The sequence below is a fragment of the Eptesicus fuscus genome, chromosome 19 (assembly GCF_027574615.1).
Source record: "Eptesicus fuscus isolate TK198812 chromosome 19, DD_ASM_mEF_20220401, whole genome shotgun sequence".
Classification (NCBI taxonomy): Eukaryota; Metazoa; Chordata; class Mammalia; order Chiroptera; family Vespertilionidae; genus Eptesicus; species Eptesicus fuscus.
In genome coordinates, this window is record NC_072491.1 from 47,877,350 (window position 1) to 47,902,778 (window position 25,429).

At 37.4% G+C, this 25,429-nt stretch overlaps 1 protein-coding gene across 2 annotated transcripts in view; it reads left to right on the plus strand.

Annotated features, from left to right (window-relative positions):
- The window catches only part of PRKDC (protein kinase, DNA-activated, catalytic subunit), a 191,540-nt gene that overhangs the window by 26,507 nt on the left and 139,604 nt on the right, over positions 1-25,429 (plus strand). For both annotated transcript variants that reach the window (XM_054708417.1, XM_054708418.1), the window contains exons 22-30: positions 8,198-8,304; positions 9,433-9,523; positions 10,313-10,476; positions 11,086-11,238; positions 13,577-13,684; positions 16,227-16,453; positions 21,560-21,654; positions 23,652-23,751; positions 25,148-25,281. In XM_054708417.1, coding sequence (XP_054564392.1) covers positions 8,198-8,304; positions 9,433-9,523; positions 10,313-10,476; positions 11,086-11,238; positions 13,577-13,684; positions 16,227-16,453; positions 21,560-21,654; positions 23,652-23,751; positions 25,148-25,281 — 1,179 coding nt within the window. The remainder of the gene's footprint in view (positions 1-8,197; positions 8,305-9,432; positions 9,524-10,312; positions 10,477-11,085; positions 11,239-13,576; positions 13,685-16,226; positions 16,454-21,559; positions 21,655-23,651; positions 23,752-25,147; positions 25,282-25,429) is intronic.

Genomic DNA, 25,429 nt, shown 5'->3' on the forward strand with positions numbered 1-25,429 from the left:
GCCGGCCTGGTTGTAGGCAGCCATCGTGTGAGGGTGTGAGGGTTAATTTGCATATCACCTCTTTATTATATAGGATGCTTGTTGAATAAGTCAAACAGGAATTAAAACTTTAAGAAATTTAATAGTAATTTCACATTTTGATCTAATCTCACTTGATTTTTATTGGTTTTTAAAATATAACTGATGAAGCCCTAATGCTAACCAGTTAAGAATTGTTATAGGAGAAATAGGTTTGGGAAAAGGTTAAAAGAAAAAATTCCATGCAAAAGTTTTACAGTCAAGAAGAGTAGTACTTATAGTTAAGGGGAACAGATTTACTCAAACCACGATGGAAAGGGACATTGTTATCACAGGAAGCAAAAAGATTCAGTTTGGAGAAAGACACTGAAGTGTTGCTAAGAATTTGAACTTCACTATCCTCAAAGTAGAATATAGAGGGTTATTTTATAAAATTCCATCTATGTCAATCATTATTATTACTCAACCTGAATTTTTTTAAATTCATTGATTAAGGTATTACATATGTGTTCTTATCCCCCCATTGCCCGCCCCCCCCCCCCCCCCCGACCCCGCTCATTCCCTCATCCCCCTGGTGTCTTTGTCCATTGGTTATGCTTATCACCTTAAATATTGTTGGCTTGGAAACATTAAGTGAAAAGTGTGTGACAAATTTCATTCACTGTGTCTGGTGTTGTAACACCTCATTATATATGCAGAGCTCATGAAAAGTGAGTCACAATTTTGGGAGATATTTCTGTAAATGATAGTAATAACAAGTATTGCTTAGAGATAAAAAATACAAACTAGTCAATGTTTATAGCTTACTTAGGCTTTTAAAATTCACATTCTATAAAGAGTGCTGCTTGTTGAGTAGCTCACTAAAAATTAATGGTCTTAGTTAAAAAATTAATACATCTAGTAGCAGATATCTCTGGTGGTTTTATTTGCTTTATTGAAATGAAATTATTGTGATTCTTTTAAGCAAAGGATTTATCTGTTGATAATTATGTGTAACTGTAAATAATTAGAAGATAGGGAAAAGTAGAGAGTAGTAAAATTCAATAATAAGAAAATCCAGAATCTTAAAGACAGCCACTATTTTAGTAACATTTTATTTGATCTATCAAACTTCCAGAACTGTTGCATTAATAGTAAAAAGAATTCCCATATACTCTTTACCCAAATTCAGCAATTAAGATTTTTGTCCCATATACATTATTATTGCATGTACTTTCTCTCTGTACATATTCTGCGATAATATGAGTGTGTGTGTACATGGTTGGGCAAAAGTAGATATACAGTTGTTTGTGTGGAAAATAATACAATGATCCTTCCTATATAATAAAACCCTAATATGCAAATCGACCAAATGGTGGAATGATTGGTGGAATGACTGGTTGCTATGACACGCACTGAGCACCAGGGGGCAGATGCTCAATGTAGGAGCTGCCCCCTGTTGGTCAGTGCGCTCCCACAGCGGGTGTGCTGCTCAGCCAGAAGCTGGGCTCACAGCTGGTGAGTGCAGCGGCGATGGCGGGAGCCTCGCTCGTCTCCGCTGCCGGTGGGCAGTAAGGAGCAAGGGGTCCTGGACTGCGAGAGGGATGTATGACTGCTGGCTTAGACCTGATCCCCCCGGCAGGTGGACATCCCCCGAGGGGTCCCGGACTGCGAGAGGGCACAGGCTGGGCTGAGGAACCTCCCCCTCCAGTGCATAAATTTCATGCACTGGGCCTCTAGTTAATAAATAATAACACAAGAATAAACTCTAGCCCTAACCGGTTTGGCTCAGTGGATAGAGCGTCGGCCTGCAGACTGAAGGGTCCCAGGTTTGATTCCTGTCAAGGGCATGTACCTTGGTTGCGGGCACATCCCCAGTAGGAGTTGTGCAGGAGGCAGCTGATCGATGTTTCTCTCTCATTTGATGTTTCTAACTCTCTATCCCTCTCCCTTCCTCTCTGTAAAAAAAAAATCAATAAAATATATTTAAAAAAAAAGAATAAACTGTTTCATGCACTCACAACTGTAAACCTACTTTTGCCCCACTTTGTATATGTATGTGTATACCCTTTTCAAGTTGCAGGCATCATGGATATTTACGTCTAAATACTGCAATGTATATTTCTTAAGAGCAAGGGTATTTTTTTACAAAACCACAGTATCATTATTGAAATCAAGAAAAACAACATGAATATATTAATCTTTGGTTCATATGCAAATTTTTAGTTGTCCCATTAATTTCTTTTACAGCTGTATTTATGGCTGTATTTTTTGTGGTCTAGATTTCAATATAGCACCATGTGTTGCATTTATTTGTTAGAACTCTTTAGCCTCTTTCAAAGTGGGATAGTCTTTCTTAGTTCTCGTGACATTGACGTTTTTTAATATGACAGGCCAGTTATTTTATAGAATGTCTTTTAATGTGGGCTTGCCTGATGTTTCTCACGATGAGGTTCAAGTTATACCTTTTGGCAGAAGCACCCAGAGCTGATGCTCTGTCCTTCTCACAGCATAATGGTAGCTATTGGTGCCATTATCAGTCATGTTCATTTTGACCATTTGGTTAGCAAGTGTCTGCTCCATCTTTTCGTAGTTTCAAAGTGACTCTTTCCCTCTGTGTGAGTCAGTTGTTTGAGGTCCTCTCCCTCTCCACTTCTTGAAGTCCTAAGGCCTTTAAGTGGCGGAGAGGAAGGTGGGTGTTAGGGTCGCAGTGGTGCTCCCAGGGAGCACGAGGAGGGCAGCCCTGAGGGTTGGCCTGTGTTGGGTCAGAGTTGGAGCAGGGTGGGGACGCTGATATGTTGGGGCAGCCTTTTGGCATAAAGGGGTCCAGACAAGGAGGGTGAGGAAGGTGATAATGTATATCTATATTCATATCTACGTGTGTGTGCGTGTGTGTGTGTGTGTGTGTATGTACATGTACACATATACACAGAGAGGAATAACTAGAATTGGAGATGAAAGCATGTATATATTCTAGTTCTATCCATGGAAAGGGCCTGCTTGGGAGTAGTAATACCTTAATAGTAGTGAGCAAACCTAATGTCAAGATCATGGCTTCTAAATACCATTTTCCATGAAAAGGAATTAGAATTCCTTGGGGAAATGACTGACAGGGGAAATACAAGCTTAACCTAGAAAATTTTATTTTCTGAAACATCCCGAAAGCAAGGAATTGTTCAGAGAATGATGGGAATATGTCACAGATAAAATTTGGGATAATTTGGGCATCAAAATAAATCATTTTAGAAAGAGATTATATTCCATTGGCTCAAATAGAAAATATTCAATTCAACAAAAAATTGAAAGTCTTATAGTGTGTTTTTTTTTTCTGTTGCTGTTTAGTAACCACATATTTAGCAGTTTAAAACCACACCAATCAAAAAAAAAAAAAAAAAGTGAAAAACCACCCATCCGTTATTTCAGAGTTCTGTAAGTCAGAAGTCCAGGTGGGCTCAGCAGGTCCTCTACTTAGTCTGATCATTTCATTGAGGTGTTGGCCATGCTGGGCTCTTAACTGGAAACTCTGGGGAAGGATTTTCTTTCAGTCTTATTCAGGTTGTTTATCAGATTATCAGGGCTGATCAGGTCCTGAAGGCCTCTCTCTGGTCCTTGTTCATGGCCCCCTCCATCTTCACATCCAGCAAATCTTTCTGGCTTCCTCTTCTATTAGCTGGAGAAGACTGCTTTTAAGGGACAGGTGTGATTAAATTAGGCCTACCTTGTTAATCTTTTGTTATATAAGGGAACACAATTATGGGAGTAACAGCAGGAGAAGGTCATAGGCTATCTTAAAATTCTGCCTATCACATATACTTTTAAAGTACCTTACACCAGCCTGGCTGGCATGGCTTGGTGATTGAGCATTGACCTATGAACCAGGAGGTCACGGTTTGATTTCTGGTCAGGGCACATGCCCGGGTTGCTGGCTCAACCCCCAGGGTGGGGCATGCAGGAGGAAGTTGATTAATGATTCTCTTTCATCATTGATACTTCTATCTTTCTCTCCCTCTCCCTTCATCTAAAAATAAATAAATAAATAAATAAATAAAAAATAAATAAATAAAATGCCTTACCCCCAAACATATGTTTTACCCCATGATCATGGATAAAATTATAACTTTTCAGTGGAGGCACCTTGCAGACACCTCCTTGGCCTGTTGGCTATAGTGGGACCAGTCAACAGCATATGTCCCCTGATAATGGCTTGCTGAGAAGAATGCAGAGTTGTTCTGTGCCACTTCTGCCAAAGGTGCACGATCTGAATCTTCTCTGTTAGGCCATGAAGTCAACATAAAGCTCAGAAAATTATTCTGATAAGATCCTGAATTTTTGTAGTCTTGCAAGGTTACACAGAAAGTAAAGAGTAACTTTTCATATTATAGACAAAGGAAACCAAAGAAGTACATCCTTTAAAATTGAGTGACCTTTTCCAAAATTTTATCTTATTTTATAGTTTCTTTTCACACTCACTTTCCAAGTTTTGCCCTTTATTATGCTCTTTCGTATTCTGGAACAAACTGACATAATTTTAAAATAGCAGTCCCTCTCAGGCTATTGATGGGATTAAATTGTTTACAAAATACTGCGAAGATATGCATGCTAATGTGCTCTTCAAGTAAATATGAAAGTCTTTAAAAAATTACATCTACTTCCAATATGGTAGTTATTGCTAGTTCTAACCCACATAAGCAAAGATCTGTGGAGTTCATAGTATGTTCCAATTGTTGAAAGAGATCCAGATACCAAAAAGCCCAAGATTCTCTTGCTTTTGAGAAAACTAATTTCTTTTCCTTAAAAATGAAAAGCACACCTAAAATTGTATTTCTGTACTATTGCTTCTGTGGTTTCAACCACTCATCTATACTAATAAAATGTTACTATGCTAATTAGACCGGGAGACCTTCCAGACATCCTTCCGGACAAAGCCATGGTGGCGGGGCTGAGGCAGAGGCAGTTAGGGGCAAGCAGGCTGGCGGGGGGAGGGGCAGTTGGGGATGAGAAGGCAGGCACGGGGGGCAGTTGGGGGTGATCAGGTTGGCAGGGGAGGGCAGTTGGGGGTGATTAGGCCAGTGGGGGGCAGTTGGGGGTGAGCAGGACGGCGGTGGGGGCAGTTGGGGGCGATAAGGCCAGCAGGGGGGGCAGTTCAGGGTGATTAGGCTGGCGGGGGGGCAGTTGGGGGCAAGCAGGATGGCAGGGGGGCAGTTGGGGGTGAGAAGGCTGGCGGGGGGGCAGTTGGGGGTGATCAGGCCAGCAGGGGGGCAGTTAGGGGTGATCAGGCCATAAGCGGGGCGCAGTTGCAGGCAATCAGGCTGGCAGGCAGAGTGGTTAGGGGTGATCAGGCAGGCAGGCAGGTGAGCAGTTAGGAGCCAGCGGTCCCGGATTGTGAGGTCCCTGTGGGATCGGGCCTAAACTGGCAGTCGGACTTCCTCCGAGGGGGCCCAGATTGGAGAGGGTGCAGGCTGGGCTGAGGGACCCCGCCCCCGTGCACAAATTTTGTGCACCAGGCCACTAGTCTATATATATAAAAGCCTAAGCTATCAGTCGACCATTTGACAGGTCGCTATGATGCGCACTGACCACCAGGGGGCAGATGCTGAACGCAGGAGCTGCCCCCCGGTGGTCAGTGTGCTCCCATAGTGGGAGTGCCACTCAGCTGACCGGGATGAGTGGGGCCGGGATGAGCGGGGCCCGGGTGAGTGGGAGCGGCTCCTCCCTGGCCACTTGCCACTTCGTGCACTACTACATCCCTGGGGGATGTTGGGTGCGGGTTTCAGCCCAATCCCCGCAGGTTACACCGAGGGACCCCACCTGTCCATGAATCTGTGCACTGGGTTTCTAGTTAATTATAACTTATTACCAAACTTATCTCTTTCGTTGAGAAAACTTGGAGTGCATAATTGAGAATTGTCTGTCAGATTCATAGAGCTTATGAGCACAACGATACCACTGACACATTCATTTACATGATCCCAAGCTCTAGCCTTGTAATAGCCTATAAAAACGAGAAGCAGAAGCACACAAACTTAAAAGTGATGCTTAGTAATCATTTATTGTATTTTGCTTGTATATTACCTGAGTATTCAGTAATTATCCATTAATTAACTCATTCAGTCCAGTTTTCAAGTTTCCTGCAAATCTTATAAATTATCTTCTGGCTGACATGCTGTAAAACATAATTACTGGGGAAATAAAAAATTTGTCCAAATAAAGATACAGTTTATTTGAACATAAACTTATAACACTTTTCATGAACTTAAAACTTATGTAGGACTGTTTGTGATGATGAAAAACTCTGGAGATGGATAGTGGTGAGCACAACATTGTGAATGTTGTTAATGTCATTTCTTTTTTTAAACCCAGATTATTAAACTTGTCTCAGGTACCAAAGATGTGCCTGAATTATGTGAACATGGATTCATAAAATGCTTAGTTTTTGAGCTAGTTTCTGTAAGATGAAAAAAAAGCCATGGCTCATTTAAAACATAAGCACAGTGTTCTTATTTTCAGAAAAATTTAGGAATATTCACTTTATGTAAGTTTATTAATTTGTATAAATAAGTCAGAACAGATTTTAAATTTAAGAGACTTTATAATCTAATGTATTAATACTCTCCAAATATAGGAGAACATTATACACATAAGGAACGAAGTAAAAGCCTTTCTCAAATCAGGCTAATAGCCGAAACCGGTTTGGCTCAGTGGGTAGAGCGTCGGCCTGCGGACTCAAGGGTCCCGGGTTCGATTCCAGTCAAGGGCATGTGCCTTGGTTGCGGGCACATCCCCAGTAGGGGGTGTGCAAGAGGCAGCTGATCGATGTTTCTCTCTCATCAATGTTCCTAACTCTCTATCCCTCTCTCTTCCTCTCTGTAAAAAATCAATAAAATATATTTTTAAACAAATCAGGCTAATAGACACATAAGCAAATGGAGAGCTTATAGCTTTAATTCTGTAATTTGAATCATAGCTCAAGAGACACAAGACACCAAGAAAACACTGAACAGTTCAAATATCAAAGAGCTATTTTTCCCAGTGTGAAAAATTAACTAATTTGAGCTACAAATAATAATAATAATAAAATAATAATAATAATAATAATAATAACAAAAAGACACTGAAAAACAAATGCTCTTTTTCATCTCTGGCCCAATAGAAAAGAAACCTCTAGAATCTGTCCACAGAAGTTTACCAAATGGTCAGTAGACCATAAACCCAAATTCTCGGACATTACTCCCATCCGTGGGGACCAGCTAATTGGGCATAAGCAAACCAAAAGCATGAAATCATGTAAAGGCAGGAACTGGATTAGCAGAAAGCTGTGCAAGGTTCTATTGTCATTTGGGATTCATTTCTAGGAGCCAAGAAGATAGGGTGGGATTAAACCTGTGAGGTATGTATTCTTCAGCAATGCGGTTTACCTGGCTCTGTCAGCAAATCTTCTAGGCATCTCCAGAACCAGTGAAAAGTAACTTTATAGCTATGAAAGTATGACTATGCTGATATAAATGAACACGTATCAAAGATTTTATTTAACTCAATAGTTAATTAAAGGGATTAGGATGTTACAGCTGGTGTCTGTAACCTAAATCTAGTCCTGAGAAAACGTTAGACAAACTCAAATAGAGGGACAGTGTACAAAATTACTGTCATATAATTTTAAAAGGTTTAAATCATGAAATGCAAGGAAAGACTGAAGAACTGTTTCAGTTTAAAAGATACTAAAGAAGCAAATAATAAAATGTAATATGGTTCTGAACATGGGATCAATGCTAGAACCTGAATGGGGTTAAGGATTAAATATGGGCAATGTCTCAAGGGCCATGTCCTGAATTGGATTGTTATGTGGTTATGTAGAGAAATATTTTTTAGAACTCATAAACTTATATAAAGTTAGGATGTATAGTGTTAAAACATTTCTTTCCTGAAGCCCCACTACCTCTCATTATTACTTTAGTGTGTTTCCTGCCCAATCTCTGGAATTAACACTTCTTCAAGGAATCATATTTCTTTGTGTAGACAATGATATTTAAAACTAAGACAACCACTATTAATATACTTTTGTTTTAGAAACTTAGTAATTTTTAATCATAATTAAAATTAGGATTTTAATGTCTTGATTTGGTAATACAGTATGTTCACCCTAATATTAATCAAGTCAATGAATGAATGCTATTTAAAATTCATTTTTGTTTTCTGTTGATAGGTGAGAACAAGAATAACTGGGAAGTGTCAGCACTTTCTCGGGCTGCCCAGAAAGGATTTAATAAAGTTGTGTTGAAGCATCTGAAAAACACAAAGAACATCTTATCAGTAAGAAATCCCTTGTATTTTCTTTACCTTAAATAATGCAAAGATCAAATTCTAATGCTTGTGAAAAGTAAAAAATCTTTATTTAAAATCTTAGTGTTATATATAAATTAGAATACGGTATGGAAATAATCTCAATATATTTTTAGCAATAAAAGTGTAGCTAAATTATTTAGTTTACTGTCTTGATCTTGTTTTCCTGTTTGTCTCCATCTTTAAGTATAGTTAGTGGGTAATAAAAAGTAATTAGTTCAAAATCAGTAAACAGTGGGAATACTGATATTATGAATGATTGATTTATTTACTGATTGGATCTTAACACATTGCGGACCAGTAGTTTTATTGCTAGCTTTACTCGGTGGCCAGATAAGTTTCTATTGAACGAGTACAAAAAACGTTTTATATAAATGTTAAAGGCACGCTTTAAAATTAAATACCCATTGCATTTTGAAGTTATTTATTGCATGTTCTTACAAGCTAATACCTTTTTAAAGAATTTTCGTGATTGGCCACAAACCTTAGAACAGAAAACACAAGAATTCTTGTGATCTGTCCGCAATGTGTTCAGTATATAATGTTGTCAAGTTCAAGTCATGTCAGTATTTTTTTATCATGTTAATTTTTTGACAGTATTTTTCAGATATGGCATGTAATGTAATTGGAAAAAATGATGTAAATAGAGAAAATTGGATTAGTATGTAGGTATAAAGTGAAAATTAAAATTTGAAAATATTTTAAAATGAAATTTATTGTGGTGACATGGGTTAATAAAATCATATGTGTTTCCTGTATAGAATTCTATAATACATCATCTGTATTTTGCATTGTGTGTTTACCACTCTTTTTATCACCATTTTTTGACAACTACAACTTTTAAGGGTGTGACAGGTTCTGCTGAAACTTTGGAATCGCTGGCCTAGGAAATGGACATGTAAATGGAATATTGGAAGAGATGTTTCTTCTTTTCATGACTTTGCAATAAAATTAACAGTAGTACTGTGTAGGATACAGTGGGCCACTGGGAAACATTAACAATAAAGAGAGTTGTAAAATTGTTTTTCTTTCCTCTCATAAATCTCTTTAATTTTTAACTCAGTTATCATCACATGTAATGCGATTGTTCCATTGCAGAATGAAGCACTGTCCTTAGAAGAAATAAGGATTAGAGTAGTACAGATGCTTGGCACTCTAGGAGGGCAAGTAAGCAAAAATCTTGTAACAGGTAAATGAACTTTTTATTAAAATAAATAAAATATGTATTTGTCCTTTAATTTAGAAGTATACAGATCATGGTATATTCTCATATTTATCCTATATGTAATGAACATATTTTCAAATAAGATTACAAAAAATAATTGCCCAATGAAGTACTTTGATTGTACCATGTCATCTGAATAATATTTTACAGTAACAGGGAAAATGTTCTAGTTTGGTTATTAAACATATTTTTCATTTTGAAACAATCTAATTTGACATTCTTTTTAATATTAAATGTTGTTTCAGGAATTCAGTATTTTTTAAACATGATATTCTTAATATTTGGATATTTTTAGAGTGTTTTTAGTGAGAATTAGCATTTCGTTTAGCAAAAATTCATCTATTTTTACATTTGAAATTTCATATTAAATACACTAGTGACTTGGTTATTTAGGAAGTAACAGCCTATATTGGGAAAATAAGTGCTTTAAGGAGATTTTTAATAAGAATATTATTTACTTATAATTTTTTCACAGATTACCTTAAGTGTTTGCTGAAAGTGAAAATTCAACACCCCAGATTATTAGACTTATTTAAAAAATAATATTACTTTAAATTAAATTCATAAATAGTATATTAGTGATTTGTAATGTTGTAGTTACATGTGTGAAGTAACAAAAAGAGAAATAATGAATAAAGTGCTTAACTTAAAAGTATAACAAAATACTCTGGTTTCACTAATGAATTGTAGAGCAGTTAGTATGAGAATGTTTTGAATGAAAAAAAACATGCTCTTCTTAATATTTTTTAACAGCTGCATCCTCAGATGAAATGATGAAGAAATATGTAGCATGGGATAGAGAAAAAAGACTCAGTTTTCCAGTACCATTTATGGATATGAAGCCTGTCATTTACCTGGATATATTTCTGCCTCGGGTTACGGAACTAGCTGTTTCAGCCAGTGACAGACAAACTAAAGTACTTTTATTTTTCATTTCACTATTATTTAGAGTCTATTGATTTTAAGACATATATTTTTTAGGGAATAGATAATATATTTCAGCCATTTCAATATTATTAATTTTATATTTTCTGTAATATTATAATTAGAAAAATGACTTAATTATCAGAAGATGTCATTGATAAATGAAAGCTAAACATAAATCATCTTAATAGATAATAACCTGGCAAAACATTAATATACTAAAAACTTTATATTAGAAAATATAGTACATAGGGCATTTAACAGCGATTTTTCATGTGCTCAATTATCTTCTCAAGCTAGGAGATTAGAAACATATAATCCCAAGTTTCTCTAGTAACTTGTACATTTTCAGAATGCTTCAAATATTCACTGTAGTAGTGATAATTGAAAATGTGCTAACAAGTGGAGCAAAGTTCCGCAATATGGCAGCATTGAAGTATATTTCTTATGAATGTATTAGTCCCATTGCCTAAAGTTTTAAAATTTCAATTCTTAACTCTTGGTTAAAGATCAAAGTGAACAGAAAAGCATTAATTTTATACAATATTCTTCTCTTGTTAACATGAAAACTTAAACTTTTTTGAACTCCTGGCCTATTTTAGGTTGCAGCTTGTGAACTTTTACATAGCATGGTTATGTTTATGTTGGGCAAAGCCACTCAAATACCTGAAGGTGGTCAGGGTTCCCCACCTATGTACCAACTCTATAAGCGAACTTTTCCTGTGCTACTTCGACTGGCATGTGATGTAGATCAGGTGAGTGATTGCTGTCTGTATATTTGGATCGGGATAGTCTTTTTCATTGATAAAATGTATTAATTAATATAGGAACATATGAAACTGAAAGTAAAACTCCATATTGTATTTCCCACTCTTACTCCCCAGGAAAAGCCATTTTATCTTAGCAAAAAATATGCTCCCAGATCTTTGTAAAAACACATTTTACAAACATGCATAAGTATTTCATTTAATTTGTAAAATGTAGGGTGATAGCATTAAAAAATGCTTTCTTTTGTTTATAAAATTTGATGTGGATGGATTTGGTTATCACATTAAAGGTGTCCAAAAAATTGTCTTTTCATAAAGTTTGTGTAGGAAGGGAAATTTTCCTACAAGATATTGAAGACAGAAGAAATGTGCTAATGTAGTGATAATTTGACTTTACAAATGTTTACAACTACTGAAGGCACAAAAACCACAATTTTAACGTATATATAATGTAGGAATGTTTTTGCTACATTCTACTGAAGATGTAAGATCTAAAAATAGGCAAACGGATAAAGAACAAAAATAGACAGCTCAAACAAAGAAGTATCTGTGGCCAGTGAAGTATTTACAAACATGAACGTTTTTAGTAAAGAAAAGGAAGTTCAAATTTTAACGTTATTGTTGGCAGCTTCTGTCAAATACCTTAAAAGCTGACGGTGGTATTGCCAAGCACGTAGGGAAAGGGCCCTGCAACTTCTGTCTGCTGAGAGTGTGGATGCGCACAGGCTCTGAGGCAGAGCAAAAGGCGTGGTGACCTGCAGCCCTCGTCCAGCAGTTTCATCACTACCCTGTACTGAGAGCAGTGTGTATGGGACTTTTCATTGCGACTTCTTGTTAGTCACACATTAGATATACCTGCAATTCTAATAACAGGATTTGGGTTCCTGGATCATGGTATATCCATATGTGAGGTACGGGGCAGCTAATAAACATATTGGCATAGCTTATGTATGTATATGGAAAATATTCAAAATTAAGAGGAAAAGTGCTTATAAAAAGTATTTTTACACATGTATATGCATATACATGTATACACATATATTTAAATGTGTGTAAATAAAATATTTTGAAAGTTAATAGCAATTTTAAATGTTAACAGAGTTGCCTTACGGATAGGATTGTAGGTGGATGGTTTTCTATATTTTCTATAATTTCTGTAAGTGGTGTGTGTGTATATGTGTGCATGCATGTGTTTTCTGTGTGTAGACATACATACATACCTGATATACTAAGAATAAAACAGTGTAATTCTTTTGAAGAAGAAAGTAATGCTTTAAGACCAGTTTAAACTGTAAGGTATGACCTTTATTTTGATTAATCCTAAAAATTGCTTCAAAGAAAAGATATATTTTATAGAAAAATATCCAGGTGCAAGAGGTCTCTGTGTTGTTTGTTCTGCACCCCGAGGCATGGACGGTTTGTACAGGGTTTTTGGGTGGTGGTGGTCATACCAAGGTGCTTCATTCTTGAACTCGGTGTCAGTGGGAAACAAAACTCTCCTAGATTTGTCAGTGCTCCAGCAGGCGCCCTAGCCTTGTGAGGCACAGAAATGTGTAAGGTGCAAAGGTAGGGAATGCTTCCCTTCACTTTGCTACAAACATTTTACTCTTCATGTAATGAGGATTGGTTTGTAACCATTCGTCTAGGTCAGTGCTCTGATCCAAAGGATAATTAAACTTTCTTACCTCTCCAAGATGATCACATGGTCACACCGAGGCCACTCGGTTAAGCTCCCAGGGTTTCAGAAAGGTGGGCACTGTTTCCCTGGGTATTTCCTTTTAGAGGGAGGAACCCAGGCCTGGAAGACACCCTGGATTATAAAAGCCAGAGACCCACAGGGCTGTCTGGCCCCTGGAGAGACTTTATTTACATTTTGGAAGTTAGAGTGAGAACTCAGGATCCTTAACATCTCCAAGGATTGAGATTTTTCTTCTTTCATTTGACAGCAATGGAGAGGCAGCTGTCTTCTCCAGTGATACAAGCTTTAAGTCCGGCTTTCTCTTTGTCATTATTTACTTGTTAGTTGAATAATGATAATGTATCTGATCCACAATTCCTCAAGTGCACATTCAGCATATATAAAGATGAATACTATAAAACCAATAATATTGTATCCTAATTTGCCCTCTTGATTAGAAGAACAATGAGTTTTAGTGTGTATATTAGGAAGAACTTGTTCATTATAGAATTTAACTAGAAAAGGAAACTAACAAAACCATGACAGTATTATCACTTAATTTTGCCTCTGCCATTGAAATGGACTCTTTTCCAGTATCAAGTTAATTCAACATGAAGAAAATAAACTCTCTTGGTATTTTCTCTTCAGGTGACAAGGCAACTGTATGAGCCACTAGTTATGCAACTGATTCACTGGTTCACTAACAATAAGAAATTTGAAAGCCAGGATACTGTTGCCTTACTAGAAACGATATTGGTGAGTAAGGGTTGACTTTTTTTCTTCTGTTCCTATTTTTCTACTTATATTTGCTGTGTATTTAGTACTTTAAGAAACGTTACCTGTCAAGATATCAAAAATAGAGCATTTAGCTAGATCATATTGTCTTTTTTCTTTTGTTTTAGAGATTTGGTGACATGCCATTTTAATAATCAGGATGCCATATTTATTTGTTTAAGTGATACTTTGAAATATCTGCAAGCAAATATTCACATTTTAATTAGTTTTCTAGTTTTGGGGAGAATGGTCATAAATTTGACAAACTTGATCTATATTAAGGCTATGATGTGGGGTGGAGGGTGGAAGGCGTGAATAAAATTGTTCTTTTATCAGAACCCTTTTAGCAGTACCTATTTTTAAAAGTATCTCTAGTGCAATAACTAAGGATTATTTTTAACTTATCCAGTTTTCTCCTGCATTTAGATTCAACAACTAAAGGGCCCTAGAACAATAGCTTAGCATTTACATAACATTATCCTGACCTTAGAGGTAGAATCATTAAGATTTGGTCACAGGTTCACTAAAGGCAGAGAAAATGAGGTCAGCTAAAGCCTTAGTGTGCTTTTGACACTTGTTTTATTATAATTTTCTGAACTTGTACAAATAACTTTACATTTGACCCATTGAATGCTATTTGATTTGATTTTACCTGTTATTTACCTATAATTTTTGTTTTGCCATATACTGACTTTGGAATCAAAAGTCCCAATTAAACATATAGCAAGTTTGTCCAAACAAAGTCCTGTCACTGTGTCTTTTGCAAATTGATTCAGATTTGAATCTGTGTGTTGCTTCTGTTTGAAATAAGCCAGAGGAAAGAGGGGATTTGACCAGGGCATCCAGACAAAGGAGATAAAGGCTTTAGGTGCTTGGTGTGTTTGTGAAGAATGAGTTCTGTTTTGAGTTTTGCTTGCATCGGAGCATTGTGCTGAGAAGGTGGGGCTAGGAAGGTGTGTTGGTTCTGAATAGCAGAACATTGTAGGTAGGTTGACAATACATTCCCGTTTTCCCAGGACAGTCCTGGGTATGCCTGTTGTGTATGTAACTATTAAGAGCACTCCTTTCACTCTCAGAGTGACCCTAATTGGATAGATGCCATGTTGTGGGGAGTGGAGAGTTACTGAATGTTCTTATTTGCATGGTGACATAATTATATCTACGCTTCATTTCTCTGCACTATAATAAACACATTAAATTACTTTTAAAAGTTTAACGCAGCTTTATTCATAATAAGCCCAGAACGGAAAATAACAGGGTAATGGATACATAAACTGTGTTATATTTATATTGTACTGCAATATTAAAAAAATGAACCAGTGACACATGTAATACCTGGATTAGTCTCAAAAACATTAAGTTGATTAAAGGAAGCCAGACACAAAAGAGTAGGTACAGAATAATTTCATTTACATGAAGTTCAATATAGACTATTTCGACCTAGAGATTACCAGTCTGACTTTCATCATCATAGTTTAGCTTTGTCTATATTGAACTTCATGTAAGCACATTAAATTAAATTAAATTTCTGGCTTGTTTGCATTCAGATCAACTTATTCTAATGTTTTTATTCTGAAGTTTTTATCTTAGCTATTTCTTTTCCCCTTTTGAACCTTGAAATCATCTTAAATAAGAGCTTCAGAAAGCATTCGGGTCAGAGTATGAAAACGTAAAAGAGAGAGTTGAAGAAAGAAAAGGTAAAGGAGGAAATGTGAAGTTGGTAGTACAGCACTCAAGTGAAAGGGCACCTGTCAGTCTTCTAATAAGAATTGCTAATTTCCTTATGTGAACACAAACACTATTTACCTCTGCTCTGAGAAGTGTTAATGACTCTTCTATTTCCAGAGATTACTACCTTCTTGAATTCTCATTAACACTGTAATCAAAGATTTCACAAATAGCAAAAAACTTGGGATGTTAGGTAGAAGTACTCCCTTATTTCAGTGTTCAGTGTACTTTTTCAAGTTAAACTTTTTCTATATAGATCTGAGAGGAAATAATGCCTAGAGGGAGACAAAAACATTCAAATTTCCTTAGCAGTTTTTTCAGATATTTAGAGATTGTGCCTTTATGGAGACTATTACAGAAAGTTATATTTCTAGAACCACATCTCCATGTGATTTTTGTTTATGTAGCAGTACAATTTCTTTGGAACTTGCGAGGGTCTTAGTCTCTTTAACCTCAATACATAAGCATCTCTGATTCTGTTATAGGGTCAGGTCAGCAACAAAAATTCCTAGCATGTGGCCATTGATTGTGTTTCTTCAGGGAAAGACTGCTTTGTTGTAACTGGTTAAAACATTCCTTTTTTTTTTTAAAGGATTTTTCAGTTTCTGGATTTGTTTAAAGAAAGTATTGTTATTATGTCAGTTGGAGTTTATTAGAGTCTAGATTCTAGACAGATTGGTATTATTGGTGGTTTTATTTTTTCTTGAATAGTGCTGTAAATTAATTTTTATAACATACTCTGGTTATGCTCAGAGGAAGACAGGGTATTCAATTGTCATGTTATGCTTTGTTTTAGGATGGAATTGTGGACCCCATTGACAGTACTTTGAGAGACTTTTGTGGTCGGTGTATTCGAGAATTCCTCAGATGGTCCATCAAACAGACAACACCACAGCAGCAGGAGAAAAGTTCAGTAAACACCAAATCACTTTTCAAGCGACTGTACAGCTTTGCACTTCACCCCAGTGCTTTCAAGAGGCTAGGAGCATCACTTGCTTTTAATAATATCTACAGGGAATTCAGGTTAGTAAACCACACGACTGGGGAGAGTGTAAAACAAGTTCTTTAAATTCTCTGTAGTGATTTGGAAAAGTGACTTAGTGTTTATGTGTCCATGTATTCATATATTAGGTATTTAATAAGTATGTGCTGGATGCTGTTCTAATTTCTAGGGATTAAAAAACTGAATTAAAATGCAGTTTGTAGTCAAGAAGCTCAGGAACGGCTGAGAAATGCATACACACATAAGACTGCAGCAGTCTTATAAATGCAGCAGACGCACTGCAGGGTCTTTTGGAGCATCAGAAGACAAGCGTCTAAGCCAGCGTGAGTAGGTTAGGAAAGGATTCCCCTCACATTTATACTTGAAATGAGACTTAAAGGATGAATGGAGATTAGCTAGAGCAATTCAGATATGAAATAGGATGGTATACAAGGAGATAAAGATATTTTATATTTGTATTGATTGTGGAGTTTAAAGCTTAAAAGAGAGTGTTGTGAGGCCAGCCAGGAGCCTTTGTCCAGTTAAGAAACATAGGTCACCTTCGGTGAGTCCCTGGAGCAGTGGGAACACGGAGCATCACGGTTAGATTTCCTCCTAAAATGTACCTGTCAATAGCTATATGGAGTGTGAATCCGAGTGGTACAAGACTGACAGCCAATGAAAGTGGCCTTGGAAAAGTCTAAGAAAAGATAATTAGCCCTTGACCTAAAGTGATTGTTTGTTCATTCACTTAGCATTATTTATTAAAAATAATAAACTCACTAAAATTCTTAAAAAAAAAAAATATTATGTGCCTTGTTTGATAAGCCCTCAGCTAATATTGTACTCAGTGGCAAAAAAAAACGGAAAGCTTTTTCTCCAATATCAGGAACAGAAAAGGATGCCCACTCTCACCACCGTTATCCAATATAGTTCTGGAAGTCCTAGCCAGAGCAGTCAGGCAAGAGGAACAAAAACTGGAATCCAAATTGGGGATGAAGTAAAATAGACATTTTTGCAGATGACATCATACTCTATAAAGAAAACCTTGAAGGCCAAAAAACTCCCAACACACACACACACACACACACACACACACACACACAAAACCTAGTAGAAACAATAAGTAAATACAGTAAAATTGAAGGATACAAAATCAATGCAATCTACAGATGATGTGTTATAGAATTATACACTTGAAACATATAGTGGAATTAATCAGTGTCACTACAATGAATTTAATTTAAAAATTCAAAAAGACTCTATGTGTCAGACATTGTGCCAAATACTGGTGACGTAAGGATGTAGCCCTTCATGAAGTTTGCATTTAAGAGAGAGAGAGAATAATTAGTCACAGAGTAAATGTAAAATTTATACTTGAAATTAGTGTCTTTAAGTAGTGGTACATGATTACTAAATAATTGTATAATGAGGAACCTGACCTCATTTGGTCAGCATAGCTTTTCTCAGTGGCAGTTGGGATAGAGATGAGGGGAGATATTATAAAATAAAATAAATAGGTGATTAGGTAGACAGATAATGGATGGATAGATTGATAGAAATCTGTCTTGTATAAAATGACTAGAGTTCAAGAAACCCACTTCATTATTTTTTCAATCTTTTAAAATTGTAACATATAGGTACAGAGGAATGTTTGCAACATATATGTAAAGCTGTCACTATTTGCAGATGACATACTATGCTATGTATAGAAAATCCTAATGACTCCACCAAAAAACTGTTGTACCTATTTACCAAATTTAATAAAGTTGCAGGATAAAAAGTATGCAACAATTTGTTACACATTAATAACAAACTATCAGAAAGAAAAATTAAGAAAACAATCTCATTTACAATTGCAGCAAAAAGAATAAAATACCTAGGAATAAATTTAACAAAGAAGGTGAAAGACCTATGCATTGAAAACTATAAGACATGAATAAAAGATATTGAATAAGACAAAAATGAGTGGAAAGATACTCCATGGTCATGGATTGGAAAAATTAATACTGTGAGAATGTCCACACTCCACAAAGCTTTCTAACCTGGGCTGCCTGGCCACTGCTGTTTCTCCCTTGTTGATGGTTTCCTTTGCTGTGCAAAAATTTTTATTTTGACATTGTCCAATTTGTTTAGTTTTTCTTTTGTTTCTCTCGTCTGGTTAGACATATCCAAAAAGCTATTCCTAAGAGGGATGCCAAAGAGTTTACCGTCTGTTTTCTCCTAGGAGTTAGGGTTTTGGATCTTTACATTTAATTCATTTTTAGTTTATTTTTGTATATGGCATAAGAAAGTGGTGTAGTTTCATTTTTTTGCATGTATTTGTCTAGTTTTCTCAACACCATTCATTAAAGAAATTGTCTTTACCCCATTGTCATAGATTAGTTGACCATATAGGCATGGATTTATTTCTGGGCTCTCTATTCTGTTCTATTATTCTGTGTGTCTATTTTTATGCCAGTACCATGTTGCTTTGATTACTATGCCTTGTAGTATAGTTTGATATCAGGTACTGTGATACCTCCAACTTTGTTTTTCCTCAATATTGCTTTCTCTGTTTGGTGTCTTTTGTGGTTGCTAATAAACTATAGTGTTATTTATTCTATTTCTGTGGAAAGTAACCGTTGGTATTTTGTTAGGGACTGCTTTAAATCTGTAGATTGCTTTGGATAATATGGAAAATTTAATGATGTTAATTCCTACCCATAAACACAGTATGTAATATAATATTCCATTTATTTGTATCTATTTTTTTCCTAAATTTTTTTGACTACAGATCTTTTACCTCTTTGGTTATATTTATTCTTAGGTATTTTATTCTTTTATCTTTTTTGTTGAAATTGGATTGTCTTTTTATTATCTCTGATAGTTCATAATCTATATATATAAACGGAATATGCTAATTAGCCAGGCATCACGACCGCTCAGGAGGAGCTGCTGCACAAATGGGCGGGAGGGGACTGTGTGCTGCCCCCAGCCCCAGCAGCCACGGAAGGGCTGGGGCTGGGGGCGGGCCAGAGTGGAGACACAACACACAGAGAGGTTGGGGCTGGAGGCCAGTTTATTCTATTCATCAGATTTTTTATTCACTTGATTTTTAGATTCACTTGTTGATAGGTATGTATTTGTTGCTCATAATTTTTATCTTTACCTTTTTCTTCTTCTTCTTCTTCATCTTCTTAAAGAATACCTTTCAGCATTTCGTATAATACTGGTTTGGCGGTGATGAACTCCTGTAGCTTTTTCTTATCTGTGAAGCTCTTTATCTGACCTTCAATTCTGAATGATAGCTTTGCTGGGTAGAGTAATCTTGGTTGTAGGTTCTTGCTATTCATCACTTTGAATATTTCTTGCCACTCCCGTCTGGCCTGCATAGTTTCTGTTGAGAAATCAGCTGACAATTATATGGGTACTCCTTTGTAGGTAACTAACTGTTTTTCTCCTGCTGCTTTTAATATTCTCTCTTTGTCTTTTGCTCTTGGCATTTTAATTATGAGGTGTCTTGGTGTGGTCCTCTTTGGCTTCCTTTTGTTTGGGGTTCTCTGTGCTTCCTGGACTTGAAAGTCTATTTCTTTCATCAGGTGGAGGAAGTTTTCAGTCATTATTTCTTCAAATAGGTTTTCAGTATCTTGCTCTCTCTCTTCTTGTGGCACCCCCATAATTCAGACGTTGTTAGGCTTGAAGTTGTCCCAGAGGCTCCTTACACTATCTTCAACTTTTTGGATTCTTTTTCCTTTTTGCTTTTCCGGTTGGGTGTTTATTGCTTCTTTGTATTTCAAATCTTTGACTTGATTCTTGCGATCCTCTAGTCTGCTGTTGGTCTCTGTATAATATTTTTTATTTCAGTCAGTGTATGCTTATTTTCTAGTCCGTCCCTTTTCATATCCTCAAGGGTCTCGCTAAATTTATCTGCCTTTTCTAGAAAATTCTTGAAAAACCTTATAACTGTGGTTTTTAACTCTATATCCAGTCATTTGCTTTCCTCCATTTCTTTAATTTGTGACCTGTTTCTTTGTCTCCTCATTTTGGCTGCTTCCCTGAGTTGATAGAGTGGCTTTGTGTGCTAGGTGTCCTATAGGGCCCAGTGGCTCAGCCTCCCCAGTTACCTGAGGTGGATACTCTTGGTGCTCCCCTTTGTGGACTGTGTGTATAGTCTTGTTGTAGTTAAGCCTTGATTGTTGTTGGTATCACTGGGAGGAATTGACCTCCAGGCCAATTGGCTGTGAGGATCAGCTATGTCTACGCTGGGAGAACGTCTGTGCTGGAGACACCCTTATGAGACAAGACTTGCAAAAGCCTCTGTGTTCAGCTTGGATGGGGCGGAGTCTCAGGATGGAGCAGACTGTAATGGCTTCCCATTAGCCCACCTAAGAGACCCCTGGGTCTCAGTGTCCCACGGTAATCGCTGCAAGCACCTCTGAGAGAAAGCCGCCCTTGAGTTTTGCCCACTGCCAGACAGTCCAAATGAGTCTGGGTCCCCAGAGTCTCGCCCGGAACTGGAGTTCAGAGCCGTCGCGAGCTTTTGTCTCCCTCCCGCTTGAGAAAGCCAGCCGCGTACTCAGTTGCCCGCCCTCTTCGCGCTTGAGTGCTCCTCGGTACCTCTGCCTTCTGCACCTTCTCTGAGTCTCAGTGTGCTTTTCTCTTTCCTGACAGTCCAGTTTTTCCCTTATGAGTCTGGGTCCCCAGAGTCTCACCCGGAACTGGAGTTCAGAGCCGTAAGGAGCTTTTGTCTCCCTCCCAGTTGAGAAAGCCCAATTGAGAAAGCTTGCTACGTACTCAGTTGCCAGCACTCTCCGCGCTTGCCTCGGTACCTCTGCCTTCCGCAGCTCCTCTGAGTCTCAGTGTGCTTTTCTCTTTCCTTCTAGTTGTAGAATTTCCACTCAGCCAGCCTTCCTGTGGTTCTGGATGATGTCCGTTTTGTCTTTTAGTTGCAGTTTTGAAATTGTTGTGTGAGGCAGCAGTTTAGGTGTTTATCTATGCCGCCATGTTGGTTTCTCTCGAAAGGTTGTTTTATATTGTAAAACATATGAGCCATTTTTAAGAATAAATTTAATTAATGTATGTATTGTTTAGTAACATTAGTTATTGTCCTCATCATTTCTGCTTTATTGTTTCCTTATGTGAAGATCGTATTCTTTATTTTACAGGGAAGAAGAGTCCCTGGTAGAACAGTTTGTGTTTGAATCCTTGGTTACATATATGGAAAGTCTGGCCTTAGCACATACGGATGAGAAATCCTTAGGTAGGTCTTATCCGAGCTTCTCTGTGCATGCCAATTCTGTTTGCCTTACAATTCTTAAGAGCTTTTTTCACTCAGGGATTAAGCCTCAGCTGCTTCTGTCACAGAGTGGTATGCTTTTCTCATGTGTCCCATTTAGGGTGATACATGTGAAGGGGATATATACCCCTCCGGTGCCTCACTTCCAATTTGTAAAAGAGTTTGCCATGCCCTCCTTCTCTAAGACTCACCATGTACCCCTGGTGGCCACTGAGGTTGACCCTTGATTGGTCAGATATCCTGCAGGACAGGTGGGACAATTTTATTGTGAGTTCAATGAAGCCAACCAGTTGCTATGACGACACAAAATGTGAAAGTATATTGATTGTACAATGTAAAGAAAGCTGGATGTGAAAACCACTGAGATGTGGTCAGTGTTCCTGAGCTCACTAATGATAACTTAGAAAGTAGAACATAAGTCTCACTACAAGATTGTGATAAAGCTCTTTTGACTGTAATTAAGAAATAAAAAAGTCAGGAATAGGCTAAAGTAGCTAAGGGAATAATAAATGATAGCCTTTATGGTTAAATTCTGGACAGAAGCTGTTAGGAACATCATGGAATGTTGGAGCTGGAAGACTTGTTAGAGATTTCCCCATTTGTTTCCACACTAGTCAGGGCTCAGGTGCCCAGAGAATATAAGCAGCTGATGTAGGTCCCATAGCTGCATGGTGGCAGAATTTCTCTTTCATCTATCCAGATTTTGGTTTCTGTTTATTTTTTTAAGACAGGTTGAGCTCTATTATCCTTCATGTTGATAGCCTGCTATGGGCAAAAATGCTTAAAATTTAGTGTACTATTGCTTTGTTTATCTTTATATCTTACGTTATTTTTTTCGGCAAGTGAAACTACTATTTAAAAAATACTGCCGTATTTAAAAAGTACAGAAAGGAAACTTTTTTTTGGACACAGGTTAAAAGAAGTTCTGTAAGGCTCTTTTCCCAAATAACCATTTTACTATTTTAGTTCTGTTCTTCTATAGTAGTCATATTATTAAGCTATAATATAGTTTAACCTACGTAAGAAGAAGGAGAGGTCAAATTATGCCCTTTAAATAAAAGCCTTAAATTGAGATGCACAGGCTCTTGTGTCTTATGTGGGTTTATAATACATCCAAAGTCTCTTCCATCTCAAATCCGTTGCATGAGGCTGTGCTTTGTTTGGCCGAAGGGCTGGTGGGGCAGTTTCTAAATAGGTGTGGTATTGCTATATGTGTGAGTGTGCTCCATAACTATCTTGCATTCTTCTTTTTTCTTTTTTCTTTTTTTTTATCCTCACCCGAGGATATTTTTCCATTGATTTAGTAGACAGAGAAGGAAAGACAGAGAGAAATACTGATGTGAGAGAAACATATTGATTGGTTGCCTCCTGCACATGCCCTGACCAGGGCCCTGGCTGGGGAGGATCCTGCAACTGAGATACATGCCCTTGATCAGAATCGAACCTGGGACTCTTTGGTCTGCAGGCCGACACTCTATCCACTGAGCCAAACAGACTAAGACAGTGGTTGGCAAACCGCGGCTCGCGAGCCACATGCGGCTTTGGCCCCTTGAGTGTGGCTCGGTGTTAGAACCACTTCTTCAAAATAGACTCGCCCAGGCCGAAAACCGACTTCTGCGCATGGGCCACGAAGTTTCAGTCGCACTGTACGTGCACACCCGCACGTGTTATTTTGTGGCAGAGCCACACTCAAGGGCCAAAGAGCCGCATGTGGCTCGCGAGCCGTGGTTTGCCGTCCACTGAGCTAGGGCTATCATCTTGCATTCTTAAATATGGGTTTTGGTTTTGGACATACAATGTAAATCATTTATTTAAAGTTTAAATTCTGAGGGGTGAAAAGATACTAACTCTTGTAAATTTACCTCTAATTAAAAACTACATCAATAAATCTATGATGCTAATTTTTTATTAATAACCGGCATATATCTTCTTTGGAAATATGTCTTTTTAATTGAGAACAGGTACACTTCAACAGTGTCATGATGCCATTGATCACCTGAGGCGTATCATTGAAAAGAAGCACGTTTCTTTAAACGAAGCAAAAAAACGACGTTGCCCACGGTAGGTGATATTCCTTCATTTTTTCATTTTTTCCCCCAACATAAAACTAATTCTCAGTTAATGAAAGAGGATTTGGGAGGATAGTGTGGAAATATGCAGAATTAGATTAAAAAAAAAAAGTTTTTCTTGATTTCAGCAAGGAAAAGAGAGGGAGAGAGAGAGAAACATCAATGATGAGAGAATCATTGATTGGCTGCCTCCTCTGCATGCCCCACACTGGGGATCAAGCCCACAACCCAAGCATATGCCCTGACCAGTAATCGAACCGTGACCTCCTGGTTCATAGGTTGACACTCAACCACTGAGCCACACCTGCCAGGCCAGAATTAGTTTTCTAAACAAGGAATGTGTGGAAGTATGAAGAGTCAGTTTTCCAAAGACATTGAAAAGCTTTATGTTTGAAATTGCTTGGCTTAAGGTATTAATTTGATCTCGGTTGGGACAGTGGATATAATTTGAAAATTCGTTTTGTAACAGTTTATTTTACCTGCACTAATTTGAATACCAATTTGATGTGGAATTATTTACCTAGACTATGCATGAACTATTTTAGAGTAAATTTGAAATATAAGAACTGAAATATTGAAATAGTAGGATTTTGACAGACATGGAATTATAGACTTATGAGATGAAGTTGCTCACAGCCAAAGCTGGGTTTTTGAGTGGTTTCTAGTCTTTGCTCTCATTTCCATCCCAGCAGGCCTCATTCTCAGACAGTATGGGGTGTGCCATGCATTAGCCCCTGTGTAGGGAACTCTGGTGTCTGCTGATGGCTGCTGCTCTGTAAAAGCATTGACCCATGTAGACTGGATACTAATATGTCCTCTGTTTTAAAATTTATTCTTCCACATTCCACCATTAACTTATATCTCGTTAAACCATGGGTTCTCAAGCTTGAGCATGCATCAGTATTAGTTGGAGGTTTAGTTAAAACTCAGGTCACTGGACCCTGACCTCAGAATCTGTTTCAGTAGGTCTGAGGTGGGGCCAAGAATTTGCATTTCTGCCACATTTACAGGTAATTTTGAGGCAGCTTGGTCCAGGGACCACAATTTGAGGAGCATTGCTTTAGATCTTAAATGCTCTTTTGTTTTCAAGTGCAGTGTACAGGAAACATAAAAATACTTGGTGCTGTTTTTTTAAGAAATGTTTTGTAATTTCTCTCTGGGGGGTGGGTGGGGAGAGGGAGGAGAGGCAAGCAGCATTTAGGGACTATTTAATGTGTCATTTTTACTGTATTCTAATGATAATACATTAAAAAGAAATTGAATGTCTTTTGATGAGATTTCTACAGGTATCAGTGTGGCAAATTTGAGTTTTGACGCCTAGACTTGTGGGTCATTTAAATGCTAAATATTGGGTTATGTATCATGTACCTTGTGCTGTCTCCATACAGAGGATTTCCACCTGCGGCATCAGTGTGCTTATTGGATGTGGTCCAGTGGCTTTTCGCCAACTGTGGGAGGCCCCAGACTGAATGTCGACACAAATCCATAGAACTGTTTTATAAATTTGTTCCTTTATTGCCAGGTATGGTGCTCTTTATGCCCTATAAATGTTGGGTTTTGCTTTACCAGTAGTTTAGAGTTGTGTACTTATTTAAAATGTATTCTTTCCATTGTTTAGATGAATGTAACAAATAATATGTTTCTAATAAATATAACATTAAGTATGTTTA